This window comes from Thamnophis elegans, chromosome 6 (genome assembly GCF_009769535.1).
Source record: "Thamnophis elegans isolate rThaEle1 chromosome 6, rThaEle1.pri, whole genome shotgun sequence".
In the NCBI taxonomy this organism is placed as follows: Eukaryota; Metazoa; Chordata; class Lepidosauria; order Squamata; family Colubridae; genus Thamnophis; species Thamnophis elegans.
In genome coordinates, this window is record NC_045546.1 from 71,967,643 (window position 1) to 71,989,769 (window position 22,127).

At 40.1% G+C, this 22,127-nt stretch overlaps 1 protein-coding gene across 1 annotated transcript in view; it reads left to right on the forward strand.

The window, feature by feature from the left end:
* Positions 1-20,979, forward strand: part of SLC24A3 (solute carrier family 24 member 3) — a 167,224-nt gene extending 146,245 nt beyond the window's left edge. The window contains 3 exon segments of the mRNA XM_032219148.1: positions 771-883; positions 15,604-15,669; positions 16,596-20,979. Coding sequence (XP_032075039.1) covers positions 771-883; positions 15,604-15,669; positions 16,596-16,745 — 329 coding nt within the window. The 3' untranslated portion in view covers positions 16,746-20,979.
* The last annotated feature ends 1,148 nt before the right edge of the window (positions 20,980-22,127 follow it).

The window sequence follows — 22,127 nt, forward strand, 5'->3', positions numbered from 1 at the left end:
CTTTAAACTCTTTATTGAAAGTAATATATAGCAAACCACTATTGCTGCATACTAAGTTATGCTAATGAGAACAATGACAAAAACAGGATGAACAGGAAGCTTCAAGCATCTTCCCTCCATTTGTCCCAAGAGATAGATGTTAGGGAGGCTTTTTAAATTTCTCTATAATAATATTGGAGTAGTATTTCTCCATTTCTTAAATTCTGCTTATACTTTGGTTTGGTTTGGTTTGGTTTATTGGATTTATATGCTCTTTGTTCTGAAGAAAGCTTACATATGATTTTACAACATCTTAACTGGTCATAATAAAAACAATGCTTCAGTAGCAGTCTCCTGCCACATACCTCCCAACAGCCGATAAGATCTCACAGGCTGGGCCTTCTCCGGGTGCCATCAACCGGACAATGCCGGCTGACGACCCCTCGGGGGAGGGCCTTCTCTGTAGCTGCTCCGGCCCTGTGGAACGACCTACCTGCAGAGATCCGGACCCTTCCCACTCTCTCAGCCTTCTGAAAAGCCACTAAAACCTGGCTGTTCCGGCAGGCCTGGGGCTGTTGACCCCATGAACGAGGTCCAGCCCCACCTAGGTTGAGTGTATGGTGTGTTGCTTTTAAATCTGTTTTCTCTTTCCCTATATTTTAACTTTCATTTTTACTCTTGTACTTTGTAAGCCGCCCGGAGTCCTACGGGATTGGGCGGCATATAAATTTATTAAAATACAATTAGTTCTGTTTTGCAGTAATTCTGACTTATCTATTCTTGTGTTGCAGGAATGGGTGACATGGCCGTTTCTAACTCCATCGGAAGCAATGTCTTTGATATTCTGGTTGGCCTTGGCCTTCCATGGTCTCTACAGACTCTAGCAGTAAACTATGGCTCTGTTGTAAGTTTTACATTTGCCTGAATGAATGCAAATGCATAAGATGGAAGATAACTTTCTAGACAAAAGCAAAACTCAGAAGAAATTAAGAATTAAGGTGGATAAAATTTTTGACTGGTACCACCTTACTGCTAGCAAGGGCTAACAGTGGATACAATTAAAAATGATAGCTTCTCTATATACCTTCTCTATATACTACTACAATGCGCTCTACATGGGGCAGCCTTTGAAGAGTATTCGGAGACTTCATCTCGTCCAGAATGCAGACGCGCGAGCGATTGTGGGTGCACCTCGGTACACCCACGTTACACCTATCCTCCGCGAGCTGCACTGGCTACCAATTGGTCTCCGGATACGCTTCAAGGTGCTAGTTATCACTTATAAAGCCCTTCATGGTATTGGACCTGGGTACTTGAGAGACCGCCTGCTGCCAATTACCTCCCAAAGACCCGTTAGATCTCACAGGGTCGGCCTCCTCCGGGTGCTGTCCACCAGCCAATGCCATCTGGCTACCACCCGGGGGAGGGCCTTCTCTGTAGCAGCTCCGGCCCTTTGGAATGAACTCCCCACGGAGATTCGGACCCTCACCTCTTTCCAGGCCTTCCGGAAAGCCGTCAAAACCTGGCTGTGCCGGCAGGCCTGGGGTTGATGAGTTCCCCTCCCCTCTCGACTTGTATGGCTGTGTGATTCTCGTGTATTTTAATTACGTGTATTGTGTTTATGTCCCCTTTCCCCCACTGAGTTGTTCGCCGCCCTGAGTCCCTCCCGGAGAAGGGCGGCATACAAATAAACTAAATCCAATCCAATCCTATGTAACTAAAAAAATTACAATTACAATTAGTTCTGTTTTGCAGTAATTCTGACTTATCTATTCTTTTGCTTTCATTATTTAGTATCCCAATCCCAAAAAACTTTTCAGCAGCTTATATTTCTTGGTTTCAATAATAAAATTAAAAGGGGAGGTGGGGGGGATTATATGAGAAGCATAAAATGCTATCATCTAGAACAAGTATGTCCATCCCAGAGAGGTGGACTGTTCGACAGGTAATAATGCGACCTTACAAGACACACACACACACCCAAAATAAATGAACTAACAAGTTACAGAAAATAGTTTGCGAACTATTATAAGTCATTGATGTCTACTCTCCATACACTGCTAGACCTCTTAGAAATCTGCCTCAATCCAAATTCCACAATCCTTTCCAATGGATTTACAGTATATACTTACACAAGCACCATTTCACATCCAGTGCTATTCTACAATACCTGTGTTATTTATTTTTATATTTATAATTGATTGTAGAAAATTTACAAGAAAGAAAATACGAGCTGTTTTCAGAATCACATGTCAAGAAGTCAAAACAAAACAATTCTCTTTACCAAGCTGCATAAGCTAGTATCCAAGCAGTCAAAATAGAAAAGGGAACAAATGGGAGCAAGCTACTTTATAGAGTCGAAACATTGATTGTTTTGCTGCTGTGGAACTGGATGTTCACTAGCCATCCAATGTAAAAGTAGCCCTTCCTGCAGTGGGGGGATTCAAATAATTTAACAACTGGTTCTCTGCCCTAATGACCAGCTAGGTAGGCGGGACTCGGTGGTCATGTGACTGGGTGGGCATGGCCAACTCAACGTCACTCACATAGATGGGATGTTACAATGTCATAAGGGTTAACCGGAGAGACATTTTCTGTAAGCAGGGCAATAAAGATTAGGCTAGAAACAACAACAGAATGTTTCCTTCCTGCCTTCCTCACAGGATTAGCCTTGTAAAGTGGAAAAAAACCATAATGAGATTTTTTTCCAACAATTGGTTCTCCAAATTGCTTAGAAAGTTAACAACCGGTTCTCCCAAATAGGTGCGAACTGGCTGAATCCCACCACTGCCTTCCTGGCATAGAGCAGTGTTTTTCAACCACTGTGCCGCGGCACACTAGTGTGCCGTGACATAGTGTAAGGTGTGCCGTGGGAAAAACACCTTATATATAGTCAATATAGGCACAGAGTTAATTTTTTTTAACATTTTCTAATGGTGGTGTGCCTCGTGATTTTTTTCATGAAAAAAGTGTGCCTTTGCACAAAAAAGGTTAAAAAACACTGGCATAGAGGAAGAAGAAAAATCAGATAATCCCATTGCATTATGAATTGATTTAGACCCGCTGATGCAGTCCCAAGAATGGTCCCTGACAAAACATAAGGAAGAGCATTGCAAAGATGAGAGAAACCTGAGAATAATCCAATGTGGTTAGATGATTTTACAGTTAGACCTGAGGGAGCTTGAAAAAACACCAGCTGAGTATAGATGAAATAGTAGTTGCTGTCTTTGTTTAAGAGTAGCCTTCACTGACTGTCTTAGTTGTGTTAATTTGTCAACACTGATTATCCAACAGCCAGTGAACCCTCCGTTTTCTTCTTGAAGCTTAAATTTTGAACTCCAGATCCCTTGTCTAAGTCTTGACCTGGTTTTGCTTTTGAGGTCTGAGCATATTTGCTAACTTTGTTTCTCTGGCTACCAGTAATTCTTTTGTACAGTGAGATCTTGGACACTATAATTACACATTGCTGTTCCAAATCCCTGATCTGGTCCTATATAAATATAGTTAGATAATAAATAAATACAGTAAATAATTCTTATTCATAATGAAAAAGAATGTGCCTTTTGAGAGCAGTCTTATTAGAAAAAAATAAACAGCATCAATTTGAACTGACCTATTTAGGGATAAGATTTGCTAAATGCAAAATAAAGTAAAAATCCATGTCTAATGGACGGCTTAAATTGGACTATAATAGGAACTGAAATTTATATTATAGAACTATAACAGTGATGGCGAACCTTTTTTGGCTCGCGTGCCAAAAGCGAGGGGAGCGCAGGGGGGTCATGCGTGGGCGTGCCACACCCATAATGCAATGCGTGACCCCAGCACACATGCACACATGCTCCCCCCCCCATTTCTTGCTTGCTTTTCTCGCCCTCCCCTGGCTCCAGAGGCTTTATAGGAGCCTAGGAAGGGTGAAAACAGCATCCCCCGCACTCCCGGAGGGCCTCCGGAGGGCTAAAACAGGCCCTACGAGCAAACTGAACTTCCAGTTTCCCCGTAGGGCCATTTTTTTGCACTCCGGAAGCTTAAAGGAAGCTCCTGAAGCCTTCGGAGGGCCTCCAGGGTGCAGGGGAGGCTGTTTTCATCCTCCCCACGCTCCTATAAAGCCTCTGGAGCCTGGGGAGGGCGAAAAATGGCCTCAAAAAAAGGTTGAAGTCAGCTGGCCAGCGTGCGTGCCCTGACAAATGGCTCCGTGTGTCACCTGCAGCACGCGTGCCATAGGTTCGCCGTCCCGAAACTATAATGACTGTAATATAATTGAATTCTTCAATGCATTCCATCCTACATTTAATAAAGTAGAGCAATCAGATTTGGGGCTGCAAAAATCTGGATAACCACTAGATGGTAGCAAAGTCATACAATCTGAAAAAGTAATAAGAGAAAATGTAAACCTTTTTACAGATGGTACAGGTAGTCCTTGACTTACTACCTCAATTGAGCCCAACATTTCTGTTGCTAATTGAGACAACTGTTGAGTGAGTTTTGCCTCAGTTTAAACCTTGCTCGCCACAGTTATTAATTTAATCACTGCAGTTGTTAACTTAGTAACATGGTTAATTAACTCAATCTGCCTTCTTCGTTGGCTTTGCTTGTCAAAAGGCCAGCTAAGATTATCACATGACCCCGGAACATTGCAACTGACTCATAAATATGAGTCAGTGGCCAAGCATCCAAATTTTGATCATGTGACCATGGGATGCTGCAATGGTCATAAGTCACTTTTGGTCATAAGTGTGAAAAATAGTCATAAGTCACTTTTTTCAGTGGCACTGTAATTTCAAACGGTCAGTAAACCATTGTTATAAGGTTGAGGACCCCCTGTACTTTAAAACACAAGAGTGAAAATGAACTGGGGCCTGAAGTTTTATCTTGAGATCCTACTTGAGAGCTACCTGTCATATTTTTGAAGCTAGATCCAAGTTTGAAGAGTCAAAATAATTGGAATAGAACATATTATGCCAGAGGAAGAAAAAATGCCAGATCAAAGACAGGAAGTTCTTCAATGAAAACTGACACAGAAAGCCTTTTGTCCATAACAACCCTTTAACAATGAGCCAATTACTGAGATATGGTCAGATAGCTGTTCTATGTATGACTTAAGCAACTTGGCAATTCATTTTATTTTTCTAGGTCATCATCATTGGTTTGAGTACTCCAGATGCAATAGTGGGGATCATATTACCAGATTTCAGGGCAAGCCTCCTTGTAGCAGCATTGCAATACCTATTAATATGAATGTACATTACAGTAGTTGGGCATACAATTTCGTTAAGTTCATTTCAACTTTAAATTTGTTTTGTCTCTCTCTGCTGTATTTGTGTTTTGCTTTCAGTGACTCAAAGAACAGAGATATCCTCATAGAAACCAGCAGAATAGAACAGAATAGCAGAGTTGGAAGGGACCTTAGAAGTCTTCTAGTCCAACCCCCTGCTTAGGCAGGAAACCCCATACCATTTCAGACAAATGTTTGTCTAATCTCTTCTTTAAAACTTCCAGTATTGGAGCATTCACAACTTTTGGAGGCAAGTTGTTCCACTGATTAATTGTTCTGTCAGCAAATTTCTTCTTAGTCTAGGTTGCTTATCTCCTTGATTAGTTTCCAATTATTAGTTTGTTTGTTTGATTAGTTTAGTGCTTTGGACAATAGCTTGACTCACAGGAGAGGGTACAAACAGTAAGGATACAGCAACTGTGGATTCTAACCTTTGGAGTTTCATGGAAACTTAACACTCCTTAATGAGGGTAATTTGGTACCAAACCACTACTGGTGCATATTAAGTTATGGTAATGGAAACAACAACGGCAAAAACAGGTTGAACAGGAAGCATCAGGCACTTTCTTCTCTACTCTTTCCCCACCCCAAATTGCACAGAAGGAACAAACAGATAGCCACACATTTCGGACACTTCAGAGTATGCCAAAGGAAGAAAAATTGCCAAATCCAAGAAATTAGGTGCTGCATTGGAAGCTGGCAGGGGGAACTTTTCATCTGCAACAATGGATTTAACACTGAGGCCAATTACTGACAGAGCTGGCAGCCATCTCTTTAATGGATGAATTCAAGCATAATTGTGACAGTTATCTGTCAAGGATGTTTTAACTGTACTGATCGGGGATTAGACCTGAGGATTGAATTGGCTCCTTCCAATTTTATAATTCTACTATTTTATATACTTCCTGGAATAGGTTGGTTTTGGCTTTAGTAACAGGTCCTCATCTTCCCTGAGCCAAGTATGGCAGCAGAAATAGAAAGCAAAGAATGCTGCTCTTCCTATTTTCTTATTTTTTTTACTCTCCATGCAAGGGAACTGGAGTCAGCTTGTCTTGAACAGTATATTGTAAACTCATCTTTTTATTCAGTGAAATTGTGAAGGGAATTCCCCCCCCCCTGCCTGTTCCATGGAAGAGAAATGAAAACTCTACGGCGGAGCCCCAATCTAAAAGACTATTCCACTATCACCCACCACCCGTCTTAAGAAGGAAAGGAAGGCTGGAGGATGCAGTGATTAGAAGGCAGGCAAACACTGCTCACAGCCTGGAGTTCAATTCAGATGGGGCTCAAGGTTGACTCATTCATCCATCCATCCTTCCAAGTTCATCAAAATGAGGGCTCAGATTGTTGGGGACAATAAGCAAATGATGCTTATATATTGTAAATCACTCAGAGAGGGCTGTAAAGTGTTATGGGGCAATATATAAGTCTAAGTGGTATTGCTATTGAATAACTGTTTTATTATTATTTATTTTTTATTAAATATATTTATATGCCGCCCAATCCCGAAGGACTCCGGGTGGCTTACAAAAAAATAAGAGAAAAAAAACACATAACGAGAAAAGAAACAGTTTAAAAACAGCAACACCCTCATACATTCATTCTAATCGGGGCTGGACCTCAACAGTGAGGTCAACAGCCCCAGGCCTGCCAGAACAGCCAAGTTTTTACAGCTTTCCTGAAGGCCATGAGAGTGGGTATGGTCCAGATCTCCGGGGGTAGCTGGTTCCCTTATACTGTGGGAGTGGAGAAAGGGGAGCGCTTTCCCTTCCGTGTGTAACGTTCTCAGTTGATGGCATGAGCTATACTGATAGGCTTCCTTTCCCTATGAAATGTCTAAGAGGTGATTTCCTGGTCAAACTTCAAGACGACTTACTCTGCAAATCAGCTTCCTAATGGCTGGTGCTTAAATATTGCTTTCTTGATAGAGCTAGTGCTTTTTAATGCAACCTTTTGTCTGTTGTGAGAAGAGGAAGCAGCAATGTAGTGACAATGAAGTATGCTACAGCCAGAAGGGGGAGTCATTGGAGTACTCTTGTTCCTTTCTGGGTTTTCTTCAGTTATTCTTTTGTGCATTTCCTGGTTCTTCAAAGATCCCCCACCCATTGGACTTTTCTCCCAGTGTGGGACTTCTGATGCATAGATTAGAAGTATATCTTGCCAACACCTTAGCCAGGGATAATTAGCTTTTGTTCGCCCAGTATTTTTTGTTTCTTGAGTCATATGCCAGGAAGCTTTCTTGCCTCAAGTAATCCAATCTGGAAACACGGCTGTGATGCTGTTGTGGGCAGCTGAGTCTATAATCCAAGTACATGGAAAAGCTGCAAACTCCTCCGTTGCAACATTCCCAGTGAATTTTTACCCAGAGAAAATTCCCTAGGGAAATTTGCCTGCTTTATTCATTAAAGAGACCCTAAGAACATATTCAGCATGAAGAAAAGTGATTTCTTGGCCCTTTCATGCAGTGATCCTGCGTTGGATCAGGCTGCCCTCTAAGAATATCCTAGATGCATTTTCTTGGTATTGTATTTTGGGAATTAAGGAGACGTTAAAAAAACAATGACAGGGATAGCAATGCTAGATAAAAATCAAAGTCTTAAACCCCGTCTTCTGTAATATATCTATGATATTTCTGCATTTTAAATTAATTTTTACACTTTGTTTTGCCTCTACATATTCTAGCTCTCATGTGTTTACTGCCTTTGAAGGCAAAGTAAGAAATAGTTGATACTGATGCAATACTACTGAGCATTATTTTGACGCAGAAACATTTTATTTTAATTGCTCATTAGGCAGAGAACAACTTACAAACTAGGAAGAAAGTCCTTCTGTTGAACGAACAAGAAATGCATTGTTAACAGGGCATGAACTTTAATCCTCAGTTATTTTGTGGTGACAGATGAATGCCTTTCTTCTTCTCTCTTTCTGTACATCTGTGAGCCCAGCTGAGCATCTAGAATCTGGAAGTCATCCCATCACCTTTAGAAGAAGATTTGTCTGCTAGAGATGCCCTGAGCCCTCTGAAACAATGGCGGCTTGCCACTAAAAATATTTGGATAACCGAAAGAAAATAAAAGCAAGCCAACAAATACTAGTTAGAAATATGTCTGGAAAATAATTGTGTTTCTTGGACATTGTCCTGATATTTATATGGCTCCAGGAAAAAAAAAATTAACAGTTGATTCAATATAGGGTTGTTTAACTTTTTAGAGGCCTGAAAGTGGATTTTTTTCACCTATCTTGATGGATCATAAATATTGATCATGTAGCAGGGACTCTTTTTGAAGCAGCATGTAAAATTGACACCATGTAACTCTTTTTTCTTGAAGGAAAATATGAAATGCATTTACATACTCTGAGTAATACTGAAATCTTTCTTTCTAACCATTTTCAATTCTAAACAGCTATAGTTTAAATATGCTGTCCCAGCAGACTTTATTTCTAACTATGTATTATGATCCCACTGAAGTTCCAGTTAGATCATGTGTATACTGGAATAGAGCCAAGTACAAAAATATACACATCTGTTACTACTAAGGTGACTAACGGGAATCCATCTCTCTTACTGTTGGGAAATGTCTTGTTTCTGAAAACCTTTAAAGATCCAGTTGTGGCTTCTTCAGTACTGCCATGCTGCTGCTGCTATGGTCATGTGATTGTTATTTCCAACACACCCCAACAGCTTCCTATAAGACAAAAAGCCAATGGGGAAGCCAGCAGAAAGTTGGAAGTTACTTCTGTTTTGCCCTCCTTATGGTCATTCTGTTTCTCTGTTTACATAAATGGAAATACTTCTGAAATGAGACCCAACATGTCACAGGTTGTATTTGTATTTGTATTTGTATTTTATTATTTGTATGCCGCCCTTCTCTGGGAGGACTCAGGGCGGCGAACAATTCAAAGGGGAAAAAAAGGGGGAACATAAAAGACAAAATACAAATAATAAAAGTCAACAACAATCGCACAACCATACATGTCGAGAGGGGAGGGAACTCATCACCCCCAGGCCTGCCGGCAAAGCCAGGTTTTGACGGCTTTTCGGAAGGCCTGGAGAGAGGTGAGGGTCCGAATCCCTGCGGGGAGTTCATTCCAGAGGGCCGGAGCTGCCACAGAGAAGGCCCTCCCCCTGGTAATAGCCAGGTGGCATTGGCTTGTAGATGGCACCCGGAGGAGGCCAACCCTGTGAGATCTAACGGGTCTGTGGGAGGTAATTGGCAGCAGGTGGTCTCTCAAGTACCCAGATCCAATACCATGAAGGGCTTTATAAGTTACGACTAGCACCTTGAAGCGTATCCGGAGACTGATCAGTAACCAGTGCAGCTCGCGGAGGATAGGTGTAACGTGGATGTATCGAGGTGCACCCACGATCGCTCGCGCAGCTGCGTTCTGGACGAGTTGAAGTCTCCGAATACTCTTCAAGGGCTGCCCCATGTAGAGCGCATTGCAGTAGTCCAGTCTTGAGGTCACGAGGGCATGAGTGACTGTTGCGAGTGCCTCCCGGTCCAGGTAGGGACGCAACTGGTGCACCAGGCGAACCTGGGCAAATGCCCCCCTGGTCACAGCCAACAAATGGTGTTCTAAAGTCAGCTGTGGATCCAGGAGGACCCCCAAGTTGCGAGCCCTGTCTGAAGGGCGTAGGTTTTCACCCCCCAGCCTGAGTGATGGAATATTGACCAAGTTTTGGGGAGGAAAACACAACAGCCACTCGGTCTTGTCTGGATTGAGTACAAGCTTGTTAACCCCCATCCAGACCCTAACAGCCTCCAGGCACTGGCACATCATGTCAACCGCTTCACTTGTCTAATACTAAGAGTGCAACACTATACAATATTATTATAATGTGTCTTAAGTAAGATTGCTTTTACATAAATAAGTATAGTGTTCCACTCTTCAATGTACTCATAAGAGTCAGGGTATATATATATATCAGAGGCAGGAAGAGTGAGCTGTGCCCAAGGCACTTTTTTGGTGGGAAAAAAACCCTTTGCAAAAATCATTTTCAGTGTCTAGGAGCCTGGTGGTGCAGTGGTTAGAATGCAGTACTGTCATATTGCAGTATTACAGGCAAACTCTACCCACAGCCAGGAGTTCGATCCTGACCGGCTCAATGTTGACTTAGCTTTCCATCCTTTCGAGGTCAGCAAAATGAGGATCTAGTTTGTCGGGGGCAATATGCTGACATTGTAAACGCCCAGAGAATACTGTAAAGCACTATGGGATGGGATGTAAGGGTAAGTGCTATTGGTATTGCTATAGTCTCATGATCTCTAGCCTTTCTCCTAAGGAGGAAGAGAGTCCTAAGAAAAGACATGCCTGATTTTACAAGGTGCTCTGTGGCACGATATGCCTGCCTTGAATCACCTTTTCCCCTTTGAAACTTAATTGTTGCCTAACCCAATCCTTATTTATTTATTTGTTTATTCATATTCTGCCTTTATTACTTTTACAAATAACTCAAAGCATATTTTGAACATATTCAATCTACCTTCCTCCTCCTATTTTCCTCATAACAACAACATCCCTGTGAGGGTTAAGGTTAGGGTTAAGCTGAGTTAGGCTGGCCCAAAGGCCAACACTTTAACCACTGCACTGAACTGACTTTAATATGCCTCTAATTTAATGTTAGGCTTCTGTATTATGATGGACTTTTTGCACGGGCTTCCCACACACCAGAACTAATATTTACTTGTTGATACTGTCACTTTTTAATTGAATATGCAACCAGACATGTTTGCATTCCTCAGGACATAACAGCATTTGTGCAGTATCCATTTGAAGTAATGAACAAAGTTGTATTATGTTAGTTGAGGGAAAAAGTAGTTTGTATAACAAAATGAACTCTGGCTGAGTACAGATGTTTTCCCCATCCTCAGGATAAAGGGCATTCCCTACAGGCTTCACTCCTACTCCCCATACAATGTCTGCCAGTTTCTCAGAGCTGAAGAGAAAGGCTGGAATTTAACGTAGCGCCTCTGCTTTCCAAGAAGATCCCAGGAGGGAATCAGTCTTAAATCCTGGAAAATTCCTGGTACTGAACTGAATCAGCCCATGGTTAGACTAGGCTGCTTCCCGTATTAAAATATGGGACACTTTCCTTGAAAAAGGCGTACTTGTAATCTTTCTGCAAAGTTGATATTAACAAAGAAAATCCAATATAATCTTCAGATGTTTGTACTATGTATCTGTTATGGAATATGACATTAAGTAATATAAATACCCCGTGACCCGACAAATGCGCGCCTGAGAACAGCGTGCTGACGAAACCACGGCGATAAAACCGCAACGTTGACAGCGCGCCCACAAAGGCGCGCCCACAAAACAGCACCGACAGAAGTGTGATTATGGTTAAGGTAAGGAGTAGGGTAAGGGTTAGGGTTAGGGTTAGGGTTAGGTTCAGGGTTAGGTTTAGGGTTACCTTTAGGATTACCTTTAGGGTTACCTTTAGGGTTAGGTTTAGGGTTCACCCACAAAAGGGCGAACGACAAAAGCGCGCCTGACTAAACCACAGTGACAAAACCGCGAGTTCTAAAGCGCACCAACGAATGAGCGCTGAAGCGCGCCGACAACAGTGCGCCGACAGAAGCGCGCTGTAACCCTAACCCTAAACCTAACCCTAAACCTAACCCTAAACCTAACCCTAAACCTAACCCTAACCCTAACCCTAACCCTAAACCTAAACCTAAACCTAACCCTAACCCTAAACCTAAACCTAAACCTAACCTTAAACCTAAACCTAAACCTAAACCTAACCCTTACCTTAACTAAATCGCGCTTCTTTCGGCGCGCTGTTGTCGGCGCGTTGATGACATCGCGGTTTTAGCGACGCGGTTTAGTCAGCGCGGTTTTGTCGTTCGCCCTTTTGTCGGGTCACGTAGGTTTAGAGCGTGCTTCTGTCGGCGCGCTTCTGTGCTAATTCATCAGTGCGATTTAGAACTCACTGTTTCATCAACGCGCTTTTGTCCAGCACACATTTGTCGGTGAACCTAAATACCCATCCCATGGACAGATGTATTGTAGAAGATACACTTGCAAATGACACTCACATCCTACAATGTAATTTTGTTCAGTCTGTAGCAATGCTTCTGATGCCAGGTTTAAAGTGTGATTTCCTGTGACCTTTGGTCAACCAATCTTTTCTTTAGATATTGCCAGATGTTTGTGAAGTGCAATCTAACAAGCTTACAGTACATTGATTGACAGATTTTGTTTTATTTTTAAAAGTTATTTTTAAACTTTTTTGTCCTGTCTGTGTTGTACTTACCCTATATTCTCCCAAAGGGAATGCTAATCTATTGCTAATCAAGTGTGAAATGCTGAAAATTTAGCATACTTTTCCATATAATTACGGTTTCCAGCAGGAAATCTGGAATGTTTATGTAATGCATGCCAAATTGGCAATGGAGGACAGGCAGTTTAGCCAAATGCAAGCGGAAGGTAACACTGTACTGTTAATCTGTATCAAATGAATCTAAATTAGCCTGAGAAAAGGCAGCACCAATCTTAATACAAGCTGAATGAAGAAGCTAGACAAATATCCATTGGAAGCAAAACAAATTAATGCAGAAGTAAAGGATGAATTTGCATAGCCTAGCTAGGAGCAGTCTCACAGAATGTTATGCAGCCAAAGTCAATGAACTGGTAGATAGATGTTCTATATGAGGTTGGCAATGATTACCCTATGTTCATACACGGCATCTTATGAGAATGAAATAGAATAGAATAGAAGTTACAGAGTTATAGAAACCCTATACCATTTTAGACAAATTGTTGTCCAATCTCTTAACTTGCAGTGTTGGAGCATTCACAATTTCTGGAGGCAAGCTGTTCCACTGACTAATTGTTCTAACTATCTGGAAATTTCTCCTTAGTTCTAAGTTGCTTCTCTCCTTGATCAGTTTCCACCCATTGCTTCTTGTTCTACCCTCAAGTGCTTTGGAGAATAGTTTGACTCCCTCTTCTTTGTGGCAGCCCCTGAGATATTGGAAGACTCCTATCATGTCTCCCCTAGTCCTTCTTTTCATTAAACTAGACATACCCAGTTCCTGCAACCGTTCTTCATATGTTTTTCATAATGGTACCTTATTCTGGTTTGTTTCCTCTTTTATCCATGAGTTGGTTATGCCATGTTTGTAAAATTCTTTCATGTTTTTCTCATCCAACTTCTTCTCAAAGGCAGCATAGTCTTCCCATTTCCCATAGTCTTCCCAATGTTTTTTTTCAGAACAACTATGAAAAGTAATATGGGTTCAGAAATACAGGTAGTCCTCAACTTACGACCACAATTGAGCCCAAAATTTCTGTTGCTAAGTGACACATTTGCTAAGTGAATATTTCCCCATTTTATGACCTAAGCAATCACTTCCTGTAATTGCGTAATTGTTCCTGACGTCTATTAGCTCTTCGATGGGGTGCATCCAGGAACAACTCACTACTGGCTTCCGGCTCACTCTCTCTTGTCTCCTCCCCACTGGTCCAAGGCTCAGGCGCCTCCTGGTGGCCAACCAGCCTCTCTGCGCCCTGCTCGGAGTCGGAACCCTGTCCAGGGTCCTCCACGTTCTCCAGAGCCGACTCATAGGACCCCTCGCTGTTGGAGTCCTGTGGCAGCTCCAACGGCTCCTGCTGGGCCACAACAGCTAGCTATCTTTTAATTTGTCATTTGCTGCACCTGGAAAATTATTCTATAGCAAGGAAAAAACCCTGAAGCTGCTGGTTAGCATCCATTTCTTTAAGCCACTGAATTGGATAGATTGGAAACATTTGACATGATGTTAAGCTCTTTTTACTTTCTTTTTCTGCCCTATGTTCTATCATGAATCCTATCATGAGATAATGAGAAGTCAAAGGTTCACAAGTTTCAGATAAGGTTTAAATTTCCTTTTCTGGCTGACTTTATCATTCTCTCCTCAGGCAAATATGAGGAATTGAATGTCCTTTCAGAATGAGGTTTTTTTTTTAAAACAGATTTCTCTTTTGGCAAAATTCAACCACAATAAAATGCAACTGCTCCCTGTAAGAACAGCTGTTGCCTTCAGCACTTAAATCACAGAAGAAAAAACCTGAACTGAAGCAAGAGACATCTTAAAAAATAGAACTCTGTTCTGTATAAGAGCAACTCTTGCCTTCAGCAATTAAGCAGTCTTTGAACATGACAGACTGTTTTAGAGAAAAGCCCCCGATTTCATTATTTCTGCAAATACTACTCAAATCCCAGAACACACTGTGCTTTCTGGTACTTCATGTCTAAGCAATTTCAAATATGTCTTTGTAAGTGCAAGCCAGAGCAATACACACATTAGTCACCCATACTTTATTCACACAATGTGAGCTTTGCTAAATAGTTCAGACAGGAAGCACAACCAACTGAATGATTATAGAATTTTGCAAATCTGAAAGTACATCTCTCCCCTTTCGTCTTTTCAGCCCAAGAAACTAGAGAGTGTCAAGTGCTTGATGCCAGGTGCCAGATTAACAGGATAGTGAATCTCTCCAGTTATTCCTACAATGTAGAAGATTCCTGGAAAATCTTTCTAGCTGTATTGAATGGAGGGAGACACATGTGAAAAAAATGGCTAGGTTAGGTGGATTTTTCAGGAGCCATCAGCCACAATTAGCCTGTCAGCTTCTGCTTTGCTATCGCTTCAGCTGCCATGAAACGGGGAGGGAGGGCATGGTATTTGGGAGGGGTTACTCATTGTGCTGGTGGAAGGTTCTGGAGTTCACCGACTGATCGGACTGCGCATGCGTGGGTGTTTCCTGCCAGGTCTAACGGCATTGACATTCCATCTTCGTGATGCCTTTTGAAGTTATCTTGCACCTGACATTTGGAAGACTTATGATTGGACTGGGACTGTGATGCCAAGGGGTGGGGAATGGGCTATTCTATATATCAACTGCTTTCGCGCCTAATTAATCAGATTTCGCTATGCATTGCCTTTTAACCATTCTTAATTAGTAAAAGTACATTTGATTTCTACGCATGGAGTCTCGTGGTCTTTCTTTCCTAATTAACTAATGGAGAGGAGCTGACATAGCCATCCATGCCTTATGCATCTCAGACTACCAAACTATGGAGAAAGACCATCCCCTTTGTTCTGTATAATTATGAACTTCTCATTGGCCTTTTGGAAAGAAGGTACAGCGGTAGATGACGGGCTGATCCTGCTGGTAGGGTCCAGCCATACTCCAAATGCAGTATTCAGTTTGATCCTAAAGATGTGGCATTACAGACTTGCTTAAAACTGTATATATAGTTCTGACAGCCAGTTTCCTTTTACATAGAAATTATAACTGCAGTTCATTGGAAATAAGGTGAATAATAGAATTCTTAACATATGCTACTAATTTTTCAGATTCGATTGAATAGCCGTGGACTTATCTATTCTGTGGGCTTGTTGCTGGCTTCAGTTTTTGTCACAGTAAGTATATATTTCTTTATATTTTAAAAAGGAATTGTAGGCATATTGGCCATTGGGGGTGGGGGAATCTAAACTCCACAGAGGTAATACCTGTGGCTGATCTTCAAACTCTTATCAGTACCAGTTCCCATGTTTAGATGGAAAGCAAAGGAGCATTCAGACCTGCAAATTGGATCTTATCTTATTCAGTACCAAGAATGAAATGGAACAGTTTCTTAAGTCAGTGCGGTTGAGAAACATAATATGCGATATAATAAATCTGTTGGGTTATTCTCATAAGGATCTCTTTGTCAAGGAACCTAGGCCAGATTGTTGCTCTTGGAAGAGGAGATGCTGCTGATTTATAAGAAGGATTAAAGGAGAGAAGATTATTCGGTTCCACCACAAAATCGCGGAGGACAAAATCGCGCTCGGCGAAAGCGCGCATTTGACGTCATCACAGCGCGACGAAAACATCGCGCTGTGATCGAAAAATGTAAAAATAAAGCTAAAACCTTACCCTAACCCCCCCAAACCTAACCCTAAACCTAACCCTAAACCTAACCCTAAACCTAATCCTTAACCTAACCCTAAATCTAACCCTAAACCTAACCGTTAATGTAACGCTAAACCTAACACTAACCCTTAACCTAACACTAAACCTAACGCTAACGCTCTCAACCTAACCCTAACCCTTAACCTAACCCTAACCCTAACCCTAACCCTAACCCTTACCTTTATGTGAATCGGCTTGCTTTAATTTTAATTTTATTTCAATTTTTAATTTTTTTCGTCACGCTGTGATGACGTCACATGAGCGCTTTCGTCGAGCGCGATTTTGTCCTCCGCGCTTTTGACGGGTCACGGATTATTCACATTGGTTCATAGATATGGGGGAGCCAGCTCTAGATTTTATATAGAAGTAATGACTTTCTTTCTATTTCCAGGTGTTTGGAGTTCATTTGAACAAGTGGAAGTTAGATAAGAAACTGGGGTGTGTGTGCCTTTCCCTCTATGGAATCTTCTTGTGTTTCTCCATCATGACAGAATTTAATGTCTTCACTTTTGTAAATTTGCCTATGTGCAGAGATCATTGATCCTACGGACAGTCTGTTGAGATGCAACTTCCTTCTGTACCAGTGCAATATGAAAATGGTTGGCATTTCCAAGCAGTATGAGGTCCCCTATGAAGGCTGGGAAGCTCAGTGGGGGCCTCTTCTTATCTTGGCTTAGTCTCTTTCTAAGCCATATTTTCACACATACAAACGCTCACTTGGAAACCACCTATATTGATGTGAAGATTTACAAATTCAGAGAGTCTGACGGGCTAACTAACTTTTACCTGGCTCTGAGCCAGAGAAACTGAACTATTACAGTTTTTTTTTTAAGTTATTTGATGGAAGACTAAGTTATGAATTGAGAACTATAGCTAAGATACAAAGAAGAGTATACATTGCATTGACTGCTTTTGGAGAAAAAAACGAAAGGAATTTATTTTATTCTTCTTTCCTAAGAAAGTTTCCTTGCAGCTTATCTACTTTGCAGAATATTGCATCTCATTGGATGATTCTGATGTTATAAACAGCGCTGTGAGAGCTAAATTCCAGGTACTTATTAACAAGAATGGACTTGTACTTTTCAGAAGTAGTACACAATGACTTCCTTATGGAAAGTAATGTATCCCAGACAGAGATTTGGGAGGAATCTTAACTGAATTCAGACTGTAGAGATGAACCTTGCTGCCATTTTATTCTTAACAGCAGAATGTGATCACTAGGTTGTTTAGAATATTTCCAAGCAATAGTTTTAGGCCAATAGGCCCCGGCAGACTCATGAGATGAAGTCCTGGTTTTTAACTTGATTATTGCCAAGAAAACTACATGGATATATCCATGAAGTCACCAGGAGCCAAATGTGACTCAAAGGAGATTTAACACTTCCCCCCCCCTTTAATTTAAAATACAATGCCTGGACTAATCTGTTATGGGTTCTCAATGTTTATTGAGACTATTTCTTTAGCACTTTTAGATTGAAAAGTACTTTATGACACCCCCTCCCTTTCCTCTTTATCCTGGCAAAAGTTTGTTAAGGTAAGCACTAATAATATTCCTGTGTCTTAAAAAATAGTGCAGTTGAAAAAGTCTGTATCCCCGCGCATATCAACTTCAGGACTATGTTAAGGTTTGAACCAAAATTGTTTTGATACAAAACAAAATTCAGATATTTGGATCATCGGACCATCTATTAACATATGGAGACTGGAGAAGAGGAAATGGATGTAAAGGGACATTATTAGCTGAGAAGGCAATATAAGTACATGGCACATGTTTTAAAATAATTAGTTGAAGACACTGGTTTGTAAAAAGCATATATTTGCACATATGTTATTGCTGATGTTATCATTTGCCATTCTGCAAAGGATACACTGGACCTGGTGGGCATATTATTGTTTTCCTTTTGTATCCCACTGGGTGGTTTGCTTATGCAAATCCTATTTTAGGAATCTTTGTTGGTGGATTCTTCCTGCTATTTACCACAAAATTGCATAGCACTTATTTTTAATTTTCTTGAACCTTGGACAGAGAGGATTGGATTTTGACAAACTGAGAAAGCTATGATAAAGTCCCCATTCAGTGTTCCATTGAGTCTGCTGTCTTTAATGTGATTTGCTCTATTTACTCTGGAAATCCTGAAGACACCTCAGCTTCCATGTAGATCTCATCCATCCCCATTACATTTTCAGTAATAAGAACAGCGTTCCTGACTGTCCCAGTGACATTTAGCCTGGACTGTCCTGTTTTGTTTTATTTGGTATGTATGCTTCGTTTTACTCTGGTTTTATAAGAAGGGATCTTTAGCTAGGCATGTGTGCAAAGATTTTATCTACATAACCCACAAAGGTCATTCTTAACAGAAAAACATCAAGCTGATGCGTGGGTGTAAACACGCCTTTCAATCTACCCAAAAAGTTATACTTTAGTGTTTCCTTATTTCAAATGAATTTCTTTTTGGGATCAATAGTATGAAATAAAATGTCATGATCTGCAGTCTCCCTTCATCATAGCAGCTTGCTTTTTCTTATGACTTCCATAGTTGAATTTCCCCTCGATCTAGTTAGTGTCATCCACATACGTGGCTAATTTGTGGCCAGCCAGATAGAATAAATGTATTAATACAACTTAGTTTAACCAATAAAAAGTTTGCTCTTTCTGCACCTCTCCCTCACACATACACATGAAAATAATTTGGCAATTGCTCCCTTGTGCTCATTTTTAGTGTTTTCAGTTCTATGTCAGACAAATGCAATAAAATTGTCCGAACTTATGTTCTTACACTAATTTAATGTTCCAATGTATTCTGAGGTACTATAGCAGCATTCCAGATTTTCTATCTCTTTGTTAATTAACTAGTAAGCATCTAGCATGGCAAGAGCTATTTTGATGTATTGTTGAATGCATAGGACTAGAAGTCAATGGGTGGGTGATGGGTTCTGGTCATTTAGGCACAAAAGCCAGCCACTGACCCAGGGCCATTCATTCTCTCTCAGCCCTAGGAAGAGGGTAATGAGAAACCACTTTAAAAATGTCAGCGGGGAAAAACTTCAGAAAAGTGTTTTTTATACATTGTAGACAAATTATGACTTTTAATCTAGGGAAATCAATCATTTCACATAGGGATATAACAGGATTTTAAGCTTTAAATTCAAAACAAACTCTTACAAAGGAATGAAATGCAGAAATAAATAAACAGTGTCAATGACTGTCTTTTCAGAGATGTTTGTCCACTGTTACAGATTTTTTTCATTAAAGATTGCTAAATATGCTCTTATGAAATCTTAGGATTCTTATAATACTTTTACCATCCACCATGCCTTCTTCATTCTGTTTTTAATTAAATAATTATGGTTGCTCAGTATATTTCCTTCGATCAAACCACTTTAGCATCCAGAAACTTTAACATTCATTATCATCACTTCCTTTTGGTTGTGTAATAGATTGTATGTAGAAATCCATTTCACATCATCCATATGATTAGGATGGGTTGTTCCCATTGTCAACACAACACAATTTATTGGTGAGACTTATATGGCTTCGGTCTTGACCAGCTCTAAATGATCCCCCTTGGAATTTTTATAGCTCCCCACTCCCTCAAAACATAGAAAAACTGTTTTCAAAACAAAATGGAACAGAATAAATGAAGAGCCTGGAATCTCACCTACATAATACTTTGGAAGTAAAAATAGTTTGTGGTCTTGCGCAGTATGGCTACTAAAAATCTGAGCAGTGCACAGTGACATGTTGTTGACATACAATTCTTCATTTTGCATCACTGTCTTTATGGAATTGAATAATCCCAGTCTAAATTTCTATCTTTGTATAAATGGAACACTCTGCAACTATCCCTTCAACTCAATAACAATAACAGACTACTTGGAGAACAGAATAATATTTAAAGACAAATGTTAATTTGAGCTTTTACCCTAATGCTAACAATAAAGTAAAAAGGCTGGTTGGTATTACCTATTCTCCTGTTCCCAGGTCCTAACACTACATATGGCCCCTGGCTGCCACCCTGATCTTTTCAGCACTTTCCCTTCACTCTCAGCCACATAGCACATCCCAACTCCTTTATTTTAAAGTTAAACAATGAAATAATCTTCCCACCTAAGCTGAGAACAGTTTTATTTCATTTACCAATTCAGTTTTTGATTTAATACCAACTTCCCTAGGGAAAAAAAGATTGTGTTAGTTTCCCTTTAAACTTTTCACCTAAAAGAAATAAAAACAGCTGTTTTTTTTTCTCTATGTAAATTTGTTAGCAATCTATAATGAAAACATATTAGCCACTGGTACTTCTTTCTTTGCCTTCAATGTTGATAATAAGGAATAAAGAATATTAAGGCATTTTTGAGGGTCATGTTGGAGAAGATATCAATTTATGTGACAATGTAATATTTAAAAAATATAAAGCAATAAAAGATGGGACTAGAAGATACAGTTTAAAACATAGTTTTAATTAATTCAGGCTTTTTCATCATAAAAGTGAAAATGTCACAGTTTTGCAAATAGCAACTCTGCTCCAAGTTAAGTGACATGTTTATTTTATTTTTTTATACATAAAACAAGTAGAATCATAACATTTTCATTTTAAAATGTGTTTCTTTTTGCTGTAGGTTTAAAGCATATGTTGTACGTAGCAAATTGATCATATCTTATTTTAGGCATTGATGTTTTGCAAGAATAGTGTAAACTGTTTTGTTTTGTATAAACTTGATAACATAATTTTTCCAGAGCACACTGGATTCAATAAAATCTGCCTCTTGGCATCTAAGATGCTATCCCCCTTGATCTGTTTTCCAGTACCTGCCCTCTTCTTCCTTTTGTTCGAGGATGTGATAGTTGATGGTATCGAAGGCTGCTGAGCTGTGCAAGAGAAATACTAAGACCACATGTCCTGTGGGCATCCCAATATAGATCTTGCACCAAAATAATTGATCTCTATCCCATTTCCCAGCCATATTGCAATAGGTCCAGATTAATTGAATACTGGAGTTAATGATAAACTGAATAAGTGTTCTCTAAGTAAATTAAAATTAAATTTAGTGCTTTTATGCCAGTAAGAATTTAGGAGTGGGAAAGAAATCAAGAATGTTAATGAGGCCTAAAGCAATTGGTCCACAATTCATTTATACTTATCTGTAGCCATAGCAGCTGCCCAGAAGTGTCACATCCTGAAGCCAGAGCCAAAGACAATCTTTGTCCTAAACCAGGGTCCTGATAACAAGCAGTTTCAAGTGGTTTCTCCCCCCTTGAATCATAATTATATATAAGACCATGCAGTAATGGTTATGACAACTCATATGATGTTTCATATTAATTGATGGATAAAAAGAAATCCTGTGGCCCCACCCCCCAATGTTAAGTAATGAGAAGGAAAAGATGTAAAGTCTCCCTGCTTGCATTTATATCATTTGTTTCAGTGATCTGGTTGCTGTTAAATGAATAAGGAATAAACATTTGGAATGTCAGATTGAGATTACACATTGTAGTCTCATCCCTACAAAATGAGAATTCATTACATCCATCGTACAGGAAAGATGGTCTGGATTGGGAATGGAAAGGGATTTAGAATAGGAATAGGAAAAGAATAGAATAGAATAGAATAGAATTCTGGCTAGGGAAGAAGGTTGAATTATTGAATTATTTTTAAAACAATTTAATTGATTCTTTAAAAATAGAGAAAAACCAAAGGGGGAAAGAGACAATCCCATAATATTATTGGATTTTCCTCCTTGATGTCTAGATTTAAAATAGTTAATCCAAAGAACAAAAATCTAACAGTTCTGAATGATAGTATTTGTTAGAAAGGTTAATGTTACAATATAAGTATCCCAGGCAGGTGGAATATGTAAGAACTGTAGGGCAACAAAAGTATTGTTGGTTTCCTGCTATCTTTCTGTTTAAAACAGGGATGTGAAA